A 24,362-nucleotide genomic window follows, 5' to 3' on the forward strand; every position below is an offset into this window, starting at 1 on the left:
TTGACCTTTTTTCCTTAAAGCATTGTATTAAGTACATTTGTTATCTCTGTTTTGCATGACACATTGTTTAGCATATTTCTTGTATAGAAGAGTGGCATTGAGTGCCACAAAGACCTCATTTAGCACTTGCAGACATAAGCAGAATGTTTGAAAATGTTGCTGTGCTCTCTAGTGGATAATTCAGTTATAAGTGTCTAAGAAATTAGTATCAACAACAGTTATAAATTTGTATTTCGCTTAACTGAAAGAAAGTAAGAAAAGTAAGACCTTCACCAGTAGAAGGGCTCTGCTGAAGTGTAGGACTGTATCTATATGGAACAGCTCACAGATTTTGGTACACATATTTCATTTTTGCCGTATTTAGGGAGAGTCCACATTCTGCAGCAGGTTTTTTTAAAGACTGTAATTTTCAGTGCTACAGGCAGTAAGAGGATTTTGTCCTCGGCCTATCTCAGATCATGAGAGATGTCTGCTATTAGATGCCTCCTCCCTCCCTGCTTCTAAGGCAGTCTCTTTTTCTCTAAGCTGTTAAAAAGTAGATTTTAAAATACACTTACCTCATCTTGGCCAGTGTAACCCAAAAGTTTGCTTTTTGGTGAAAACCTGTGATGAATTTAGTAAGATGCTTTGGAATTACTGTATTTGCTTCTATTGTCCAAAGAAAGTCATGCTAGGTGCAATATAAGGTTCTTAAGAGGTGAGTGAAATATAAAATTATATGTCTTACATCTTTAAATATTCATTATTTAATCAGTTTCTCTTCCAAAATCAGTTTGTTGTGATAGTATTTCTACTTCTGCCAATCACTGAATGGGATTTTCTTACTGGACTCGATAATCTTGCCTCTCTTCTCTGCTTTCCGCTATCCTGTGGTGTGAACACTTCTGATGAGCCGTGTAGATTGGCACAATAATCACTTCACTGGCATTTCTATCCTTATTCTCAGTAAAAACTGAGCCACGATGGTTATTATTTTTTCACTCTATTGAATCACAGTGAACAGTGTTTGCCGGGTAGTCTGACCGTTGTGATTGTACTTTTTGTACTATTATTCTCTTTAGGATTAGAAAGTGAACCTGTATTTGGCCCTTGTATCTCCATTCTTATTTCGTTTAGTCTATTCAAATCTTTGTACTCTGGTCTGTGTTCTTCAGTCTTTAAGCAATTATTTTCTAACTCTTTTCTTGCCAGCTCAACAACTGTCACTGGTGGTATCATGCAGACTTCCCAGATAGTTCAGTGGCAATTTACACTGTGACTTACACTGTAATTCCAATTGTTCTCTCCTTTTCTTGGCCTGACAGTCATTCTAGACTGAAGGCATGTCATTTTTGCTTATTTGAGTCAATTCCAACTGCATTAAATTTATTGAGCTTCTTATTATTTGAAGATTCATATACTAGAATTGGCACAAGTGAAAATGTCATTTTTCCTGGGAAAACTTCATTTTCAGTGTTCTGGTACTGCTACCTAGTAGATGGGCTTCTTTGTTGTTGGGCCCAGAACAACTGTGTGTAAAGATGCCAAGAATGGTGAATCATTTTTCTAATGACCAGATAATTGGAGCAGCAGATCTCAACAAAATAACATCCTGTCCCATTTTGCAAGACAAACCAATTGGTTTCATTCTTTATTGTAGCTGGTATCCCACCTTCTGTTGTCAAGTTCTCAACTGAAAAGCTGTGAAAACTTTTCCTCTTGTTTTAATGAATGTTTTCACATAATTCCTAAATTCTGCTTTCAGTTGATGCTGCAAAAACGTAGCCATCTACATTTCTGGCTGTCTTTGCTCCCAGGTGGATGGATAGTAGTTCAGTTGTTACTGGGTTGTGCCCATGCAAATCGCTTCACATCTCCTTGGATATGGTAAAAATTATTCCATTTTGTGTAATTGTATTGGTCTTGATCAGTATATGGTATGTGATTCATCAAGAGAATTAAATCTTGCTGTGTTTTCACGCTCTCAGATTCTAGTTTTGGAGTAGATTTAGAAAGCTCTATCTTTTCAAGTCTTTGATGGAAAGAAGTTTCCCTTCGTACACATGCCAGCCACTGATTGTTCCAGGTGATTCAGTTATGACTGTTCAGATACCTTTTTTTCTGTCTTTCTGTTCTGTAAATATGCAAAAAAATAGAATAGGAAATAGGACAGAGAATCTAGTTTTGCCTTTGGTGGTGTTTTCTTTTCCTTGATTTTGGCATTTAGGTAAGATTTAATTTAGTTTCAGGTTTCATGCGAGATTTTGAGGTAATGATAAGTTGTAATTTTACCCTTGTTGCTTTATGCTTTCATAATAACCATATTAATTCTGTGATTTCAATAAATACTGCATAGCTTTTCGGGTTAGAAAACAATCCTCATACGGTTTATTTGCTTGGGTGATGTGTAGTTACAAAAATGTCAACACACACAAATGTGGAAGATTCTGTTCTCTTGAAATACTGGTAAATCTTCTAAGGATGCAGATGGAGCAGCCATCTAAAAAATCTTAAAAGGGATATGTTGAGACATCTGCCTAGTAGGTGTGACACTTGTGTGAGGAAGACATTTGCGTCATGAAGAGCGGCTAACGTCACTAACTGTGTGAGTGTTAGAACGGCAATAATAAAACTACCAGAGCAGAGTTGATGTGTGATGGTCAACTCTCTTCTCTAGGTGTGTATGTTAATAAAAATAGATGAATCTTTAAGTGGTGTAGTGTTCCAAAAATCATTCTACTCTGACTTCAAGTTTAATTAGTGAAATCATCCAAAACCCACAGTTCTTAGCATAATACAAAAAAGACTTAATGATGTGTGATGACTCAGAAGAATACAGGAAATTGTCTTATCTTTTGTAAATTAAGTCTTACTCTAACCATCTTATTAAAAGATGATGCCACCTTATTGTCAAAGCACTGGTAGTCAGAGCCTTCCAACCTGTTTTTAAACAACTGATCTAAACAACTTCTGTAGAAAATATTACTGGCCATTGTTTTAGGCATTGTAATTCAAATAAATCTCTGTCGCTTTTGCATTCTCCAAATAATCACGATCAAGATGTGCTGTACTTGCTTGTCTGTTGAGGATATTAAATATGTGTGTGTATATAAATATATATGTAATGTTTATTTATTACAGCAGATGTTCAGGGGAGAGAGAAGTAATTTGAACTGTGTAATGCAGTACACAGAATGGTAACCGTTTTCCTTTCCTCCCCATCTCTCTCTCTCCAGTTTGTTCTCGCTGCAACATTAACTCAAGCCTAGCAATAGACTTCTGGGAAACTTGCTCGCTCTACTGCTTGATTCTCTCAACACCTGTCCTCAGCCCATTTCCTTAGTGCTCTATCTCTTACCGTTTGTGCTTGCTCCATTAGACTGTCCAGGGCAGTGAAAGCTGTCTGGAGTCTCATTGCTTGTCCATTAACAAGTTCACACCTCAAAATATTAGGAATTCCCCCCACTTGCCACCATTTTCACTACTCAAATCAAGTTACCTCCGAATGAATCTTATTTACCTAATATACTATCTGTACCATCTTTTCTGTCTCCTTGACTAATTGATAGTGGCTCAGGTAAATAGAAGTCTTGGTTTTTATATGGAAAGGCAGAGAAAAGGATTGCAGGGAATGACTTTTTTAAATTCAGTAGAAACATCTGGTTTCTGCTGCTACAGGTTCTAGACCAGTTAGACTTTGCAAATAATACGTGGACAGTAGCGCCACATCATAATGTTTGAATGAATTTGTGGCAAGAAATCTGTTACTTTTGTACTCACGATCTGACATGAATTGTTAGCAGTGACAGAATCCAGGATCTTCAACACTGTACTAAACAAGCAGCCCTGTACCCACTTGTTTTAAGGGCTACAGCCCTCCATGCATGTTGGAGATGTGGCCTGTTGGGGCAGGTAAGGAAACGAGCAGAACATCCTGCAGCTGGACACCAGCTTCCCAGGGCAGCAGCAGGAAGTGATACGGAATCGGTGGAATAATGGTACAGCGTATTTCTTTAAAAAGCCCCACCAAATTTATTAATTTGGGAACCTTTCTGTGATTTTATATATAAAAACATAAATATATAAATATCACACGTATATAAATATATTTTTTTATATATATAAGGATAATCTAAATCTCTTTGTTCTTTCTTTCTAACTTTCCACTAGAGTGAGATATGACATGCTTAACCTTTGAGTAATATTTTATTACAACACAATATAAAATTGACTTGCAGTTTTATTATTAGTGTAATTTTCATTCAAAATTTTATATCCACAAATTAGCTTTATTCAGTTGAAGTCAATGTGGAATATGTTGCCCTGACTCTTCTCCTGAATTTTCACTATTTTCCTTCTCTGTTGTTCAAAGTGTGAATGCCATTTTGTTTTCCAGGTAGAATTAGCACTTAAACTAAAATGCTGTAAAACCACTATTATTTTCTGAATGGTGGGATTGAGTGTTTTCTTGAAGAGAAGTGAGGGGAGCAAAGGCCGTGAAATTATCTGAACCTCAGAACATACTAGAAGTTGGTGGCATTTGGTAGGAACAATAATTGTAAAATCAGGAGAGGAAAAATAGTGATACTAGAATGAAATAATAGTGCTGACTTTTCATGTGGTTTTAAAAAAAGTTTGATCTTTCTGAAAAAGCATTTTCGGTAGAAGTTAGTGTCTGGAGCAAGGACATGAGCATAATAGCATGATGAAAGTGTAATTCAGTGTTTCCTCGTTTGGAAGAATGTGTTTCCTTTAGTGCCATCTTTAGCTCCATGTGCTAGATTGAGCAGAAACAGCCAGACTCTGGCTCTTGAAAACGCTGCTTCATATGCTGGGTAGTTCAGAGTATACACTCTCATTGTTCTCTGTGTTTCCACAAACTTTACTGTTCTCTCGTGACCAGTACTGATTATGCTAGACAGAGGGAAGTGGAGCACATGGCTCTATTTGACACAGGCCACCTCTTTATTAGCTTTGTAAATAATGTAAAGAAGCTATATATGCCTGCTCACTTGCAGACTGGTATCTTCATTCCATTGCCAGGTTAAAGAGCTCTCACTGTGCCAGTAATGAGTTCTTTCATTTTCTGCCATTGAGAGTGGGGGGGAAGGATTCATACCCTTGATGTCCAAAATTACACCCAAGAAATCAGAGTTAACGTTTCTCTCATGCGGATAGACCTCTGCCTGCACTGCGTGTTAGTCCTAAGAGGATCCTGGCAGCTGACTGCACTGAGCACCGTGCTCAATGTACCTGCCAACATGTATCTGCCCAGTCTCGTTCCTTATGTGCCAGCTTTGTATCCAGGAGATTCTGTCATCCTCAAAACATTTGGTCTGTTTTCCCATATTGTCTGCATTTTAAGAAATCATACTGATTCAGATTCCTCAGGACCAAATTTCTGGCGCCCAATTTCAAAGTTGTGTCTGGGGACAATTTCTTCAATGCTGCAGATGCAATTGCCACAGACACAAGGGATGAGTGCCAAAAAATCACCATATAGTCAGAGAAATGTATTTTATCCATACTGCAGTTATTACTGAGTTACTATACGGGAGTGTGTGAGGCAGTGGGCACTCTGTCCCCTTGACCTACCAAAAATGTCCAGTATACCCAGGCACAGGGAGTGATGAAGCACGAGAATACAGTGTCCTCTTCCTTTTCCTGGTTTTCCAATTTGAAATCTATTTTTCACCCAGTTGGCAGCCTGCCATCTCTGACCTGGTGCAAGGCAGAAAAGGGCTGTTCATGTGAGCTTTACATCACTTTCTTTCAAGGGACAATGTAGCATGCATATGTTTTGAGCTAAGGTTCATGCTATTGAGACAGAGAAATGAGGAGAACTGAAATATGTGATGAACTTGTTTTCATGGCCTCTAGTGAACAATATATGACAGCTTTGAGGAATCGTGCTCAGAAGAGTCATTATTACGCCATCTCAATTAGTGACTAAAAGTAAAGACTTTTTATTTTCTAATAGACTGTTTTCACAGTAGTTGTCCAATAATAACCATCACTTCAGTCACAAGGTTCGTAAGTTCACGTGTAAGTACGTCAGGCTGCTTAGTACACTGTGAAAGCCTGTAATGCTTTTTTGATTAATATTTTTCTTGACCTACAGTTTTGGGTGGAACATTTGCGGTCTTGCAACCAGTAAATGCCAGAGTGCTTTGCTGTCATCAACAGTCCACATTTGAATTCTTCAAGAATTACTTGAGGAATGGCATAGAGTATGTTGTTGCTATTGTGAATATTGAAATTTTATCAAGCATGTTGTGGTTTTTTATATGGGTACAAATAGTATTGTGATGGGTAAGACTTACAAATGGGTAAGTCTGAGTTTGAGAAAATTTTTTGAGTTTTTACTTATCAAGATCTACTGTTGCTTTGTGTTCAGTTGTGCTTTGGAAGTTTTAAAGCATTGGAATGAGAATTCTGCTTACTAAACAAAACAAAAGTTTTGTTCCACTTAGAGAAAAAAATACATCAAGCTTGGTTGGTTTTTTTTTTTTTTAAATGAAAACCCAAATAAAAAGTTGTCAGAGAGAAAACTTCAAAAATTATGAGTATCTACACTTCAAGGACCTCAGTACAATTTACAGTTGTTCATCAGGAAAAAACAAATTCCCAAAATTCTGATGTTCTAATTTATCTTTAAAAAGAATCCGCAAAGCAAATCGTACCCCGTGTATGCATTTTTCTTCCTGGCATACTTCCACTACTTAGTGATGAGCAAGACATAAAGATGATCTGAGCCTGAGACTTTAACCAGAAGTAAAAATACAGCAATGCATCCCGGCCCTCCTGCTTATGCAGGTTGTATTTTCCTTTAGAAAATTCTTTCATGCGCTAGTGGGATATCAGAGAGAGATAATGATCTGTTGAATAGGAGCAATGAAGTAAGACTCTCAGGCAATAAATTTGCTCAAAATGCAAGTAAGTGAAATACTATATTGTCTGGTACAGCTGTTCAGTTACATATACATTGTTCAAATCATTCCAAAGCTTATCCTATACACAAATGTTTGAGTTTGAGTATAGCATACCAGAAATTAAATGTCATTTAGGTGTATTTACAGGAATTTATGACAGGGAAAAGAACTGAATTGTACTTTAAAATTTCATTCTGAATCTCATACTAAATCTACTTAAAATGAAATGTATCCTATTAATGCTGATCTCAGCATAACAATCATTCTTGTAGAAGAATTCTATTTTAAAACTAACGCTAACCAAAAAGCATTTTTATCAGCAGAATACTGAGCTTCAATGAGAATTTAAAAATCTGATAAGTTCTTTTTTATAGTTCAAAAGAGGAAAACATCACTGTTTCTTTCATTGTGAACTTTCCATTATAGATTGCATTGTCTACTGTAATGGCATACATTGATGTAGGCACTGTAGTCAGATAGGTACTATATAGTTCAACTAAAAATACATAGTAAATATTGACTCGTGAGAAGCTTATATTCTTCTCAAATAAGGCTTAAATGACCCAGATTTTTTTTTTTATTTCTTGTCACATTGTATGATATTGGCAGTAGCAAGAAATGGCTCCCTTAATAGTGGCATAATTTACTTTAAGTTTTGTGTTTGTCAGAACCAGAAATATTTTGCCACCTTAGTGGTTTATCCATTTTCTAGAATCTTTTCATGGTATTTTACATGCAAAGACTGTGCTGTATGTAAGCTGTGCCATGAATGTTTTTTATACACAGGTCATAAAAAAACTTGTCTGGAAATCTCCAGATTTATTAGGTGACTTGGAGTGCCATTGTATCCAATTAGTATTTATCTCCCTTACAGAATAATTTCTCGGAAAATATTTGCAATTTGCAAAATTATATATGTAATTATATAAGCTTTTGGGTAATTATATGTGTATTTTAGTTACTCAGTACATTTAATTATGCTTTGTTATGAACTGTTTACAGCAGTTCTCACTGGGGGGGGAGAGGAGAGAGGGAGGGCAAATGGAGCTGAATACGGAGTAAAACCAAGGGAAATCTCATGTTAAAGATTCACCAATGAATCTTTGCAGACTTTATGCAAATCCAGTGGGTATTTTGTGAAAGTGTTAATGAGTGTCACATCCTGATTACTGCAGATTTCCCCTTACATTTCCAACCGTACCAAATCCAATTGAAACTGCTAAAATTAACACCAGAAGTCCACAAGAGTTTGTCAGAAAAATGTGTGAAATTTGTTTTTAAAATATCGTGCCCTAATTATTCTTGGAAACATTATATGTTAATATAAAATATCCTGTATACATTCCCTGATGGATGACAAACTTAACATTGGTCCCCGTAAATCCTTCTAAAGGACCATATATTTCTGAGGTATTTTTTGCATCTCGCTACAGAGGAAACCGTATAATTTAACTGCCCTGGCACTGAGGCTCCTGTTAGGAATCTACTTGTTTACCAACGGCTACTAGGAGCAGCCCTTTTTGCCACAGCACGTGCTGGTCCTTTTGCTTTGTGTGAGGTGTGGCCTCTGATGTATGAAATGACTCTAGATACATTGGTTTAGTTAATCTCAAAAATAGCAAAGAATGCAAAGTGAAAAACCAAATTAATTTAAAAAAAAATAAAGAAAACTCACTTAATTAGTATGTTTCCCTTTACTTAACAGTTACTTTCAGGGTTTTGAACACTTCAGCCAGCTCATTTGTCTGGGTCTGTCTCCCTCTTACCTTTGCTTTTCGTTCTCCTCTGGGAGGGCAATCTCTCCTCTGAACAAATCTCCCAGCTTTTGCTGGTTTTGTGTTTTTGAGACTATTTCACGTTCCCTTTGCTGTCTTTTTACTCGGTCTGGCAAACTCATTCTGTCTTTAGAATTGGGCCAAGAAAGCCCTTAGAACTTGTGAAGATCTCTTCAATGTATAAACGTTGGGGGGAGGGAGATTTTCGTAACACCATTTCGGGATGCCACTGATATGAAGGCATCTGGATATGATAGCAGGCAGTTGGTTATGTATCTTTTGTTTAGCCTGTCTTTATCTGCCAACTTACTGTATGCTGTTAATACAATTCTGAATGCCTGCATATATGACAAGTCATGACCATAATGAGCCTGTTTATTTCAAGATACGTAGTGGCATCGTTCATTTGCACATTAAAGGAAACTTCGCTGGAAGAAGACAAATTTGAGGCTACAAAAGCTTTGTGATTATTGTAATGCTAATCTGTATTCAATCCCATATATAAAGTGTCACATCTTGAATACTTTAAAAAATTAATTAGTCAACTGTGTTGTGCCACAGATGAGCAGAAGCAAGTGGTTGCTTGCATCCACAAGCTGTGACATTCTCTGTGCCAACATGAGAACTTCTCTTTAGAGGAGAGAAGGCCCACAGTAACTGGGCTGGAGGTGGTCCCACCCTCTTCCTCCTACCTGATAGAGTACAAGGTTGTGGCATTTGTGTGATTGTGTTATATTAAATGATGAAAGTGTGTTTAAAGTATGTCAAGTAACAATCCCTACAGTGCTTTATTCTGTATTTACAAAGATATTTAAATCTTCACATGCATTTTAGTAGGAAGTGTATATCATGCATCTAATGTTAGCGACAAAATTATCATTGGGATGTTTTGCAATCTGGAGAGCAACTGTAAATGTAAACAGGTTGAGTAAAAATAAACACAGCTGCTTATTTGTCATTAGCTAAGAATAAAAGAGACACATTTACCGGATTTCTCAACAGAATTGTACCTCCATACGCTCCACAGATTTGCACAGGAGAAGTGTTTCTTTGCCCACTTTCTGGGCCAAAAATTTTCTAGAAATCTCTAAATAATTTGCCCATCATTCTTTTTTCTTTTGTCAGATCTCTGCCTATACATACAGGCAACGTATTGGACTCACACCTGTCTCATATGGGGTCGTGCTCACTACGTTTTACTCAGGAAGTAAAGGTGGAGTGAAAGGTCCAAATTCAGACTCCTCTGAGTGTATGTGCCTCAAAGGATGACTGGCAGAGGCCTCAATGGCCCCTCAGTGACTTCCAGTTGTGGTTGGGACTGGAAAATTCGTTTTCTGTTAGCTGTATTTGATGTTATGAGTAGCATTCAGAGGTCCTGTTCTGTGGAACAGGCTGTAGTTTATAATTTTGAAGGTATACTTTGCACGAAATAATCTACAGTGGCAAGCAATTGCACTTCCAGGTTTTTTAGATGTTTTCCTACATGTTTTTACATTTCCTCTTGCACTGGTATGATGAGCACTGTCATATCTGTATTTCCCGGTCACGTGGCTCTTTAGACAAATTAACACTTTGCAGTTTTACTAAGGAAACCATTTGCAGTGAAGTGAAAAAAGATTGCAGAATTGGAAGACATTTTGAATTCACAATACAGAAAAAAGTGTTTTCTAAATGTTACTAAACGAAGAATTGTAATTTGTTTGTGAATAATATCTAAAAGCAGATCCACATTAACTTTGAAGAGAATATATAGTAAAGTGTTAAAAGTTCATGCTGCAGCATTAACTAGTAATCCTTGTTCATGCCAAAATATGATTTGCCTTAGTAGTGTAATTCTTCTGAATAGTTTAGCATTTCAACAGGGTTGTGAATATGTATATGCACATAAGAAATTATTTTGCTTCAAGACTTTTCAGACCTGTTTCTTCTTCATGTTTGTAGGTGCTTTATTATTGTGTATTTCACATTAAACATTGCAACAATCTGCAAAAATAATGCTTCTGATAACTGTTTTTTTGTGCTTTCCTTATACTTGAGAAAAATGAGATACATATTTTATCCTTGATCTAATGCATCTTCAGAAACTTTGCTTTATTTTAGGTCTTTGGATACGTATGTTTTGAACATGACCTGTTAAGCATCAGTGGCTGTGCAAAAAATCACTATCCTGTGGGATATGCATTTTGGACTCTCTTTAGGGGGGTGAATACAGGGATGACTTGTTATGTTTATGACAGCTTTCATAGCATTTGTGCAAGAAACTTTTTTTGCAGCAAGGTTTGAAGTAACATTTATTAGATCAGTACTAGTTCAGTGGTATCAGCAATGTGTGGCCAGCAGGAGCAGGGAGGTGATCGTGCCCCTGTACTCGGCACTGGTGAGGCCGCACCTCGAATCCTGTGTTCAGTTTTGGGCCCCTCACTCCAAGAAGGACATGGAGGTGCTGGAGCGTGTCCAGAGAAGGGCAACGAAGCTGGTGAAGGGCCTGGAGCACAAGTCTGATGAGGAGCGGCTGAGGGAACTGGGACTGTTTACTCTGGAGAAGAGGAGGCTGAGGGGAGACCTCATTGCCCTCTACAGCTACCTGAAAGGAGGCTGTAGCGAGGTGGGGGTTGGTCTCTTCTCCCAAGTTACTAGTGATAGGACGAAAGGGAATGGCCTCAAGTTGCGGGGGGGAGGTTTAGATTGGGTATTAGGAAAAATTTTTTCACGGAAAGGGTTGTCAAGCCTTGGAACAGGCTGCCCAGGGAAGTGGTTGAGTCACCATCCCTGGAGGTATTTAAAAGACGTGTAGGTGTGGCGCTTAGGGACATGGTTTAGTGGTGGACTTGGCAGTGCTAGGTTACCAGTTGGACTTGATGATCTTAAAGGTCTTTTCCAACCTAAACGGTTCTATGATTCTATGATCAAAATTGCATAGAAATAACATTTCTCTTACTATTTTACTGATGGTTCTTGATTTCTTACACTTGTTTCCAAACGAAATTAGGCATGATTTTTGTATAAAGATAGCAAATAAAATTTTGCATTTAATACTCTGCAAAGTTTTGCGATTAGCATTACAGTAAAAGTGCAAAAGTGCATGCCTTTGGACACTTACAACATACCAGTTACCTCATTTGTGAACTGCTATAATTGTATGTATAGCCGAAACAATACTAGAACAGTCAAGAGAGATTAGCGACACCAATTTCAATATACTTCCTTGAAAAAGACAACACCAACTAATAACGCAAATTGAAGCATTTCAGATGGATATAATCACATTTACAATTTCTTTAGAGATACTATTTGTGAGCAAGGGGCTAAAGAAAAAAATACTGACATTTTGAATATATAGAAAAATGATTTGTGAAAGCACCTAGTACTTTATATCACTGATTCTTTTGGACATCCCTTATGTAGGTCTAATGCTAAAACCACTTATTGTTGTGTACTCTTGTAATTAGTCTCATTGTAAAGTTAGCAATATGGTGGATGCTTGCAGGATCTGGCCCCTGGAGAACATTTTAAATTCTGCTTGGTAGAGGAAAAACTTGTGTTTTCTGGTTGCATTTCTTTTGATAGTTCAGCTTTAAAAATCCTTATTGTTTAGATTCTCTCCAAAAGATTATATTTAGCATCAGTGTAACATCATGAATTCTCAGATTTAGGTTTCCTTGAGCTTTGATTGCCTTGTTAGGATTGTGACATATGATTGATGTTGTGTTTCTTAACATGTCGGTCATCTCCCTTAGACTCACACACTGCAACCATGCACCATTTTGGAATAAAACTGAAGCATGTTTATCATAAATTGCGTGATACTTTTCCATCTGAATAAGCTTCATTAGGCTTACCTTCTGTGATACTATTGGATCATTAGATGGCATGTAGAAAGAAATAATTTCAGCAGTAATCCATCAGGCGTGGAGAGCCCCCATGTGTTTGACATATAAATGCATTAAAGATTACACCACATTTCACTATCCTGTATAAACAGTATTTGCAAAACTGTACAGGTGCAGAATTACCTTCTGCTCATGATGCTACTTTTGGATTTTAGCAATCTTCATTTTCCTTCAAAGATTATGTTGCTTTTTAATAGTTCCCATAGCACAGAAATTTAGTTCAAGAAATTAAGACTAAACCAGTTACACACTGAAGCTTTTCAGCAGGAAGCTTTCTAGTATGACACACATACCTTTGGATCAGTTTTTAAAAATTCAAACAAGCCACACCATTCACTAAAAGGCACCTACTTTACAATTAGTTAGTTTGTTCTATTTCTCTGTGAAGTAATTTTCTTTGTAATGTGGAAAATTCAGAAGAAAAATGCTCCCCTTTTTAAGGAGAAAAGGATGTAATGGCTTAGATAATAAACAACTAAATTTATTTAGAACTTCTGATGTAACATGAGGCATAATGTGATGACACTTTTGTGCTATTCAATACATTCTTTGAAAATATTTCTTTGAAAATCTCAAGTAAAAAAGATAGAAATCTGGAATTACAGAAACTTCAATAGCCACTGCCATCACAGTAGTATTTCAGTTAATTAATGTTTGTCCCTGCAAGTATAGTGGAAAGAACAAAGGGTAGAGAGATGCCTTCCTCATGATAGTACGTATGTGTGTAAGAAAGTCCTGACAAGGATCTCTAGTAGCTGAACCATAGCAAGAACCTGTTCTTCCCTGTTGCAATTTCTGAGTCAAGCTTTTGCTTATCCCGCAGATCACTTCACAGGGAATTTAACTCTTGGTCTTGGTGTTGCTCCGTCAACATGCTTGCTCCAATGGGTATTGTTCTGCACAAAGCTGCTGAAGTATCCATGCTGTCAAACAAGGGGTGGCATCCCAGATAAGGTTCTGCAACCCCCTGTACAATGATTCAAGGACAAGCAGTGGCATCATTTGACCGTTAGAGCATTTAAAGAATTTTCTCTCTTGTTCATATGTGAGGTGGAAGAAACAATCAGAAGATAAAAATTACCCACCAGTTAGAGAGTGTGGTGAAAATGAATGTATAAACGTATGCAGTTTTTTTATAAAGTTAATTAATTCTATAGACTGAAATGGGACTTTACTGTTCTCTCTTTTTCTTTTTTTAAGTTGGATTTAGAAATTCGGACTATTACTTTGATTGATCATCTGATCATTGTCACAACTTTGTGAATGGTGCAGCTTGTTCTGTAGCAGTATGTTCTTTGCCAGTGCTCTCCCCCCATATTTATTGCTAATGAGATAATTAATTAGTTTAAACTCTTTTTCATTACTTGAATAAAGAATTGCAATTTCTGAAGAACAGCACTGAGTACCACGTGTAGCATCTGCCAGAATTGCTGGTCCTCTGACTGAATGACCATATGTGCTGCAAAGGCTAGAAACAATAGGCCAGAGGTAGTGGTGGTGTTTCTTGACTGCTTTAACTCTGAGCGACCTTGCCCCGGATAGGATATTTATGTAAGATAGCAGTGGCAATTGCTGCTGGGGCCATTTTTAATGTAATACTGAGCTTAATACTAAGAATGGGCAGAGATCAAACTCAGGTTTAAATAATAGAACTATAAGCCAACCCATAGTATTTTGTTGATTGTAAATGATAGGAGATGGTGTTCCAGTAATCCCTGTGGTTTAGTTCATCCAAGTTTAGACACACAAGGTGGTTTAATTGGAATTTCTAGTACTTCATTGCTTTAATGCTCTGAAACGTATTAACTCCAGCTTAGCAGTTAGTGTTTATTCATTTTCAGAGCACTGTAGGGTCATTAATTCTCAGAGCCCTCCTGAGAAGTAAGAGATAGGAGATAGGCACTGTAAGTATTATTATTATAATTTTACAAGTGGGAAAACTGAGGAGATGAATAATTTGGTCAAGGCCACACAGTAAGCCAATGTGAGCTCTGAGATTTGTTTTGGCTATTAGCCCAGTGGTCAGGCCAGCCCTTGCAACATTCTACTTTTTAAGTTACACACTTATGCCTTAATATTATTATTACGATGACTTAATCAGCCCATAGTCTGTCTAAGTAGATAGTTGTCTTTTCTCTTCAGATAATAAGGTGAGCATGACTACAATAAAAACTTCAAAACAAGAAAAATCCTATGAAATCAGAATCTGAGTCTAATATTATTTTGTATATTTTCAATTTTCATAGAACATAATTAAATTTTCTCTCTCCCGATGTGCCAAAAATGGGTGCGCATTCTTTGACTTGTATATGCAAAAAGGGAATGATTAATAGAAATTATTTTCTGAAAGATCAGTCTGTTAGTCTCCTTTTTGTTTGTAGAGTAATGATAAATATTGAAAGATGTTTTACTGAACTTTTTATTATTTTGAGAAATAGTATGTGTGTGGTATGAAAATACATTTGATAGAACTAGAGAAGTCCTCTGGGCAGGACCCTGAGAATTTTTCACTTTAGTATAAGTAGTTATTTGTTTACAGTTTATAATTCCAGTTGCATAAATAGATGTACTTTGAAATAACAACTTATTTGGTAGTGTATAAGCAATGCTTTTGTGTAGCAAAAGATGTCAGTTTTTAGTGTCTGTCTGAAACAAACAGTAGTGTCTTCTCTGCTCCACAAATGGGTTAATTGCTACCATCTCAGTAGCTTCAGTTCCAGCCAATCTTTGTCTTAAAAATAACTTGGTCTGCAATACTGTTATTTTTATACAAATTCAGAATTTCACAAGAAATTACTCATTATTTAATCAAAATGTATTAAGCATTTTAGTCACATGCGATTGATCAAAATAGTGAAGTCCTGCAAACTTTAGCACCATGTCTAATATTTTAATAAATATCTAATATTTAATACATGCATTAAGACATTCCATAAATGGGTTATTGAATGTAATCTGTCCTCCCCTGCCCTCCTTCCTTCCCTGCAAGGCTGTGGTTTTTAGCTAAGCTAGTGTGGAACTGCTCTTATCTACAAATAAAACAAAATGACTTCACTGAATGCATATACTGCAAAGCCTATCAGGGATACAGCAAGGGAGGAAAAAAAAAAGATGCAGAAGGGCTTTGACATCTTGTAGCAGTATACAGAGCGCAGCATATTGAAAGTCGTAAATACCGTCCCACAGACATTTTGAATAATGTAGGTATAGCGTAAGTAATTGGAAGTGCTTGCATGCTGCCTTTAGACATTTCATTGCTCGCGAGTTAAAATTGGTTGTCGAGCGTGGACTCGGAGGACTGTGCAAGGTGCCCTGCTCTGTCATGTGGCCCGTGTCTAATGCTTGAAGGAGCGAGCCGGGACACGTGCAGCGGAGAGCGAGCGGGGCCGCCGCGGGGCTGCCCGCGCCCAGGCGCGGGGTGTGCAGCGCTCGCCGCGGGTGCTGCGGCGCGAGCGGCAGGGGACGAAGCCTGGTCTGCCCCGGCAGAGCTGACCTTGGAACCCGGCCGGTTCGCCCGGCGCCGCGATCCCGTGCGTGGCGTTCTGCCTGCGAGTAGTTGATGCTGTCCTGGGGCTGGGAGCTGCAGGTGTGCGTGCTCCCGGGCGGGAGAGCGGGACGGCGCCCGGCGCAGCCGGCCCGGCTGGGGCCGCGGGCAGGGGGGTGCCGCTCGCCGGCGTCCGCCGCTCCTCCCCGCTCCGCCCGGCGCGGAAGCAGGACGCGCTTCGCAGCCGACAATGAAATCTTGGCGGCTAATTGCAGACGTGGGAGATGCCCTTCAGGTAAGGCAGAAGCAGGCTTGAAAGAATTGAAGTGGTGGGGCGGGGAGGGAGGAAGGGGAGCCAGGCTTTGCTAGCGACGGAGAGCGACCCCGCGCCCCTGGCTGGGATGCGCGGGTGGGGAGGGGGGACGATGGAGGACGGGGGGGCAAATTGACATGTTTGGCTGCTGCCATATAGCCGCCGTCAGTGGCTTCCCAACATGAATGCGAGGTTACTGTGTGCGTGGGGCTTCTGGCTGTGTGGTTAGAGCGGGGATCCGAGCCACTGGTGGAATAAAAACCAGGAGCGATGGTGGAGGCATGCTGATGGGTTGTCGTCTAATCAAAGGTGTGTCGTATGTAAACTTACAGGACTGGCTGCGGGGCTGCACTTCATGTTCACGTTATGTTTATCCGTGCATATATTTATGGCTGTGTTTATGTATATGTGTGTGCATGGCATGGGTTTGTCTGTGTGAGTGAATACATGAATATATGTGATGCTTACAGAAAATAAGGTCTGCAGGGATTATTTGTCCTTCCTCTGTGACTGACCGAAGTTTATGTGAACTTCATCTTCAAAGGGCTGTTTAACTTTCTTTTGGTGGGATATATATTAGCATTTATATGAAATATGGCAGGAATCTCATTAGAAATGGTTTTGTCAGATGAATTATTGCCTTTTAGTAGACAGTGTACAGGATTCCTGACCAAACTGGTTGTTTATTTAATTTTAGGGTATGTGTATATTATCAGCATAATATCACAATGTTAGAAAACACAATTTATATGATGATTTTAAAGTTTTATTACTGTACTTGATAAAATACATGGGATAAAACAACAGCAACATTTTCTTAATAAATACAACTTAAACATACAGATAAATTTGGCTAACAATCCACTTATATGTATATAGATTTAAAAAAGCAGAAATAGAGTATAAAAGAGTGGGAATTAAAAATGCTTATCAGTTGCCAGCAGATACAATTACAGAGTAATTTAAATATTTTGAATGATTTTAGCAATTTTCTTTCTTTAAGAAAACCACACACTTTGAAGTGTGGAAAAAATGTTGAGGGGAGTAGGGAAAGTGGGTTTTGCTGGCTTTTAAAAAAGGGATCTCTTCCATACTCTAATAGGAGTATCATATTTTCTAAAAGACTTGCTGTCACATGTAGGAGACTATAGCACAGTCTAGTAGTGGAATGCTGGGCTCTGTGCACTTCAGGCAGTGAGGGTTTGGTTAGCAGTTTAGGCACCACAAAATCACATTGCTTTCAGGACCGAATATTAAATTCCACCTCAGGTATTTTATTTAGATGCATATTCAGGAATTTAATAAGATCCAAAACAGTCTTTGCATTTGTCAGTTCTGTAGTGATAAGGAATTTGGTCTTGATACAGACGTAATTAGGATTTATATACGTATTTAATAGAAAGTTCACAATTATTTTAGCTTATGAAATACTTTAAATATCTGGCTTATGTACAGTGCATTGGTTTCATATGTATTTCTAAAATGAAGCAATAGACGTGTAAAGTTTGAATATCTTGATATTCTATTCATGAATTATAGCTGTTTTCTTACACATTTAGTATTCATGTTGTTGATCTGTTTTTTGAACATGCAAATGAGGTTGACTTCTGAAAAGTGAGCAAAACTGCTCTTAAGTAAACAGCGTTCCCTTGTCTACAGAAAGAGCAGTAGTGGAATATGTTATCACTGTTTTCATATTTGAATCATTTAATGGAAATGGTTTTGATCCTTTATAGGTGCTTCTCTGTGAGTGCATGTGCAGTGTCTCTGTCAATCATCAGGTTTACTTCCCTTAAACCTATGTATCTATTAGGGATTTGATTATCTGTTTCAGAGTTTTTCTTCCTAAAGCAGTACCAAATTTCGTGGCATTTTAGATGTTGTAAACACACAATATCTCTCATTCCCATTGCCTTACCTTTAATATGTGGGCAAGAAGTTCTATTTAGTCAGTACCATCTCAACATCCAATACACTGATACATCGGCAAGTGTAAGTAGAATTAATTATAGCCCTTTCCAAGCATAGTTTTAGGAAGATTGAGCTTAATGTTTTTACCTATTTCTACATGAATAAATATTTGAAATCAGAATAACATAACAATAGACAGATGAAACAATGTTATTATTATTGTCTAGCAAGGTGTTATATTCAGTCTTTCTAACTTCAAATCGGTTACTTCAGTAGTATCTTTATTATGGAATTGTTCAAATTTTGTTGATAAAATTTTCACATAGCGTCTCAGTTTTGCTCATAAACCACAAAACTTTTCCAGGAACAAGTAATAAATTGCTTTATTCAGTGATAAGCCTTGTGGTATTCTAGATGCTGTAAAACGTCTAGAAAAATGTCCTTAAGTGTAATATTGGAAGTTTGGACTTTTCCTATTGTCATGAAAAATATTACTATTAGATGTTAATAAATTTTGTTAAGATAAATATGTTAGAAATGGCAAATGAAGCATCAAATTGCAAAACAGAAGGAAAAGAAATATGATTAACTCTTGCTTTTAAATTATTGTGGCAATAATTGTGAAAAAATACCATGAAAAGTAGATCAGGGGAAAAAATGTGTAGAGAATTTTAACCATAGAAAATATCTTGTCTAAATTTTACTTCATATTTTAATTTAAGTAAGTATCGTGCTAAGAAGGATTTATTTTTAAGACAGCTCAAGCCTGCTAAAGTCAAGCTTTTAGTCAACTTCAGTGATACGGGTTTTGGAGGTTTTCTTAGAATGTCACAGTGTTCTAGAATTCAGAGATGGAAACAAAGACTACAGAGGGCCTCAATTACTTGAAATGATTTTTCAGGGTTTTGGGGTTTTTTATATATATTTTAAGACTGGGATATAATTTACAGCATCTCCTAGGAACTAAGCATAACTTTTGAAATGGATTAACTTTATGTGAGAATAAGGTTTACTTTTCAAAACTATTATTCTGCCATAAATAGTCATATTTTCAATCCATGTAAAAATTGATTAAGAAAAGTTATCTGCTTTTAATTTTGTTTTGGAATATGTTACAAAGGAATAGTTCTCATAAATTGAGTTGTCAGGAAATAACAAATTCAGTAGAATACACTGATACATAGATGATCGATTTTCACAAGTATACCTTTTTGGACACAAGGCATACCATAAGTACATAGTCACCAGATGGAAGAAAAGTGCAGGCTTTTCATTTAAAAAGGTGCATTGTAAATATGTTTTCTCTAAAATTCAAATGCTGTGGGATTGCATTTGGGCGAGATACCAGACAGTTAGGTTAGCGAAAAGAAAAAAATGTGTGACAGACTCATTTCTGGTAGCATTTCTTTCTAAATTTGTCTATGAATAAAGTAAATAAATTTTATAGCCTGAGATCTCTTGTCAGCATTGGAATTCTGTAACTGTAGCAATAAGTCTTTTCCTTTTTTTTTTGCTTTTTTATTTTTAAGGTATCAAATGGAGATGTTAAGGAATGTAGCAAAGTTGCCGTCTTCAGCGACATTGTACACGCATTACTTTTATTTTACTTGAACTTCTATTTGGACAGTGTGGGAATGTGTTTGCCTTTGGGGGATTGGAATAGAGTGTAAGCATTTCTGCTTTATATTTGTCTTCATCATGCCTGTTCTGCATTTGATTTCAGTTAACCATGTTAAATTGCATAGGCTGAGATTTCTCTTCATTGTCATTGAAAATAAAGCACAGTATGGCTTCTTCCACCAGGTTGCCATCAGAGACTATTTTTGTTCTGTAGTTAATTACAGATTTCATGCACAGCAATAAGGCTTCTGGAGAGTGATATTTTTCTGATGGTCAGGAATATTTAAAAAAAAGTCATAGTATCACAGAGGCTTATTAGTTGCCTTTCACAAACATGGAGACACACACAAACTTTTTGGAAGTACTAGCATAGAGAAACTGCTTGAGTCAGCAATAACATCCAGATTCAGCAAAACTAGGTTATGAATTCAAGCAATTAAACCTGATAAAAAGCCCAGTTTTACTGCCTTGACTTAATATGCTTCCAGTATTTTTTTTTGATACATAAAAACTTAAAAATGTTCTTTTCTTTCAGGTGTTCACCCGATAGTGTACACCTCCAAAGCACAGAAACTCTTGAAAATCCTCTTGCTTTGCATTTGCACCTTCAGTTTTTATTTAAATATTTTTATTCTCAGAAGAAGCAAACACTAATAATTTCTTCAGTTTAGTATACCTGGAGTTCAGCAGATACTCATTTATGTACCTGCATTTTGGTAGAGATAATTAAAAACAGACTGGTTGAATATTTAGGAATTAATAAAAGAATCTCTTTCAATTAATATTTAATATGTATTAAAAATAAGGTTTTCCTAAAGATGATTAGAAATCCAACCAAAGTTTTCATGTGGAAAGCCAAAGGATCAATTTTTTTGTGCTTTTGTTTTTATGTATTTGATTTTCCGTAATTTTAAGCAGGTTTTCCTGTCTAGTAATCATTGCAAATTTAACTGGGTAGAAAAGGGGAGGGAAGTAACCAGATATAAGTCTTGGTACTAATGAGTAATGGACCAACCTGAACTTGAATAGAGCTTTAGCAAAGATTATCAATTCACCGCTTGTATCTTGGAGCATGATGTAAAATGCAAAGAACAACTCCCACCCTTTGCAAATGGAAATTGTTCTGTCTACTTGTGCTGTGGTGCTTTCTGGACAGGCGCTTGCGGTTTTTTAACTTAAATGTTTTCCTTGTTAAAGTTGAACTTTCTGATTACATGAATAATAGTAATCCAGGAATGAGGTTTGATCCTTTTTTCAGGTAAGTAAATTGTAGCTTATATGAGGACTTGTTTCTGACTACTAATTAGCCTGAATCTAATGGCTCTCTACTTTAGCTGTAAAAATGTATTACAGCAAAGTGAAGTGAGAGGCATATGTGGCACATCACTGCTGCTTATTTGGAGAGTTACTTTGCTGCTGAGAACTTGTTCTATTACATGATGCTCTAACAGAAATAGCATCATTTCAGTGAATAATGCCATTTAGGATGAGACTCAGTATCTTTGAAGAACTACTGCCACACTGGAGCAAGTCTTTCAAGAACACGACATTTAGAGCAAGCCCTAATGGAGTATCATGGCTCTCTCCTTTTGTACTGTTTTACATGAATTGTATGTTTTCGTGTTAGCATCAAGTGTTCACCGTTTGAAAATTACTCTACCCTTCTGACACAGTGTGTCCTCTGGTATTGTAATCCTGGGGACTGCAGTTCAGCTCTGGCCTCTGATTTTTCCTGACCCAGCCTTTTAATGTATGATATCAGCAAGTGGTGTGTATAAAAGGAAGAGGTTCGTTTTTCAGAAGAATTTATCTGCTGTCAGCTGTGTATGCAGGGGAAGTTTGATATTTGGTTGTGATATGGAGGAACCTGAAACCATTAATGTTTTGTTAGAATATTTTGCAAGACTAGGTTCAAAGTGAATATAATCTAATGTTTTCATTTGAAGACTTTCGATATTTTTAAAATACGTATTTATTAATAAGGGCTGTATAATGAGCAGTGGCATGAGGTCCCGTTTTTCCATCTTGCCAGTTAAGCCAGCACCACATGAGGCTGTAATCCTGCACTAATCTTGTCAGTTACCAGGAAAAGCAGGATACTGCTGCCTTTGCCAGGGAGCAAAACCATCTGAGAACCAGATCTCATTGCAAATGGCATTTCATTCCAGTTGAGAGGCTTTCCTGGTGTCGGCAGAGTCAAAAATCCAGCCATGGCGGACTGAACTTTCTACCAACACAGAAGCCATGGGAATCAACGTAATTTCATTTTGACTGTCATATTTGAAAGTATGAGCCTTTTCCTTCATGCTAATTCTTTCTTTGAGCCACTACAGGAAGTAATATTTACTAGAGGAAGATGTTAAGAATGGCATTAGGTATTTTAATGTATTTTCTTTACTTCCAATCGTATTTTCCAGATGTCTCCATCTCTCCAACAAGTATCTATAATTATGAGAACAGATAACTCAAATTCGGCACAGTCATGTAACAGCTTAGCAGAACTTCTCTTTGCCCAGATTTTAGACTCAGAAAAACAGAGCGTTTTACCAACTCCGTGTGGTAGCTGTGGTTCACTGATTGCACCCCTTCTTAATACAGTGACTTGAGGATGCTCTTTAGAGCTAGAAAACTGGGATCAGAGAAGAGCTCAGTCTTGAGATATGTTATAGTCTGTGAACTGTCAATGAAATGAAACTTTACAAAGACTGTACACATGGATGTTGATCATCTTTTGGATGTAGGTACAGTGGACTGAGCTCCTACGCAATCCTTGCGTGTCCTATAAGAGGAGAAACTCCATTCATCAAGTCATGCCGTAACTAAAAAGAAGCAATCTTCTTAAATGAGTAACTGCAAATAATAAACATCAACCACAATATACAGCTGTTACTTTCTCACACACTCTTCCTGTAGCAGCTGTTAACTACTGAACAATGAAAAATAGACTAGAGCTTAAGCCCGTTTGTACATTAGTATTTCTTCTAATCAATAGAAGTAGTATCTTTGTATGTTAGTGTTTCTTCTAATTAATTATTATGATTCAGACCTGGGGCAAGGCATTCTGAAAAGAGGAGGCAGTGCAGTAATTCTGCTTTCATTCATTTTCAGCTATGCATAGCTGAGCAAGCACTGAACAGAATTCCATCCTGATGTTAAAATGAGGTATTCAGTGATGGTAGAAAAATAGTGATGGAAAGGACCACTCTTCCATGTCATTGAGTCCTACCCTACTCCCTGAAAGGATCATCTTTACAAGTGTCATTTGTGATAGACACCCAGTTAATCTTTAAAAACTGTCAATAAGGGAAATTCCATTAACTCCCGAGGCTACCTGTTCTAGCACTTAACTAACTGTCCTGAAAAGTTTTTTTTTGCTAGACAAATGAAATCATCTCCCATGCTGCAGATGACCTTAGTGTTTCATGTTCTCAGTGGACCTGAACAAAAAAATGTTCCCCTTCTCCCTGCAGCAGTCTTTTATGACAGAGAATCCGATTCAGACCTCAGGTTTATGTTCCACACATGTTTTAATTTCTGTATTTGGGTTCAACCCTTTCTAATTATTATTTGGTTTGGGAATATTTACTTTTAATCTAAGACATGCTTGTTTGAACATTTTGTGTTTAAATAAAAACATTGAATTCAAATAGTTTAACTAATGATTGGGAGCCAAATATTGGCCATGATCTACAATATAATCAGGATTATATAATGATTATTGTAAGACATTGGTAGACATTTGAGACTCTGGTCCTCACAGCTGACTTGAGATCTTTAAGCTGCCTATTGGAATTCTTTATGAGACAGATGTTATGAGGTTTATTATTTTGGTGAAGTCACTAAAAAGTTTTATTCAGAACCTATTATGCTCCTAAATTTGTAGAAGTGTGTATATGTAGATATATGTGTGTGTGTGAGCATCTGTCTCATAAAAAGATAAAAGTTAAAAACTTTTGCTGATCCATTCAAGAGCTGATTAGCTCTGCCTGCTCTTGGTTCACATCATTTCTCAGAATAATTATTACTAGGTACATTTATCCTGTCAATATAACCTCGCAGGGCAGGTGTGGGGAGAGAAGAAATACAAGACAAGGATTTGGAAGACAAGTCTTTTGGAAGAAGGGCTGTGAGATGATGCTAGCATCATACTCTACTTGACCAGTTTAGCACCTCTGCACTAGAGGGGGTATTTCCAAGAAGCTCTGAAGGACTGTTCTTGGATAACCTCCTTCCAGCCTGTATTATCCCATGATCCTATGTTATCAGTTGGGTGGACCTGGTGAGCAATGCGTTATTTCAGCGACTCAAAACTGAGGGTAAAGCACAACAGTGATAAAATGGAAAATGCTTCTACAATTTTGGAAGATATATGTATCTACAGAAAATTATGCAAATCTATTCCAGAAATTTGTAGTAAACTCTGTTTAGGTAGTGAACAGCTAAATGACTAATATTACA

The 24,362-nt window shown here is 37.2% G+C and overlaps 1 protein-coding gene across 2 annotated transcripts in view; it reads left to right on the plus strand.

Annotated features, from left to right (window-relative positions):
* Nucleotides 1–24,362, plus strand: part of RBFOX1 (RNA binding fox-1 homolog 1) — a 936,648-nt gene that overhangs the window by 204,590 nt on the left and 707,696 nt on the right. Inside the window, exon 1 of one of the 2 annotated variants that reach the window (XM_075164917.1) lies at nucleotides 15,948–16,355. The exons of the other annotated variant lie outside the window; for it this stretch is intronic. Within the exon in view, the coding sequence (XP_075021018.1) occupies nucleotides 16,311–16,355 (45 nt within the window). The 5' untranslated portion in view covers nucleotides 15,948–16,310. Of the gene's footprint in view, nucleotides 1–15,947; nucleotides 16,356–24,362 lie in introns of those variants that run through there. 2 annotated transcript variants of the gene reach the window in all.

The sequence above is a fragment of the Calonectris borealis genome, chromosome 16 (genome assembly GCF_964195595.1).
Source record: "Calonectris borealis chromosome 16, bCalBor7.hap1.2, whole genome shotgun sequence".
NCBI lineage: Eukaryota > Metazoa > Chordata > Aves > Procellariiformes > Procellariidae > Calonectris > Calonectris borealis.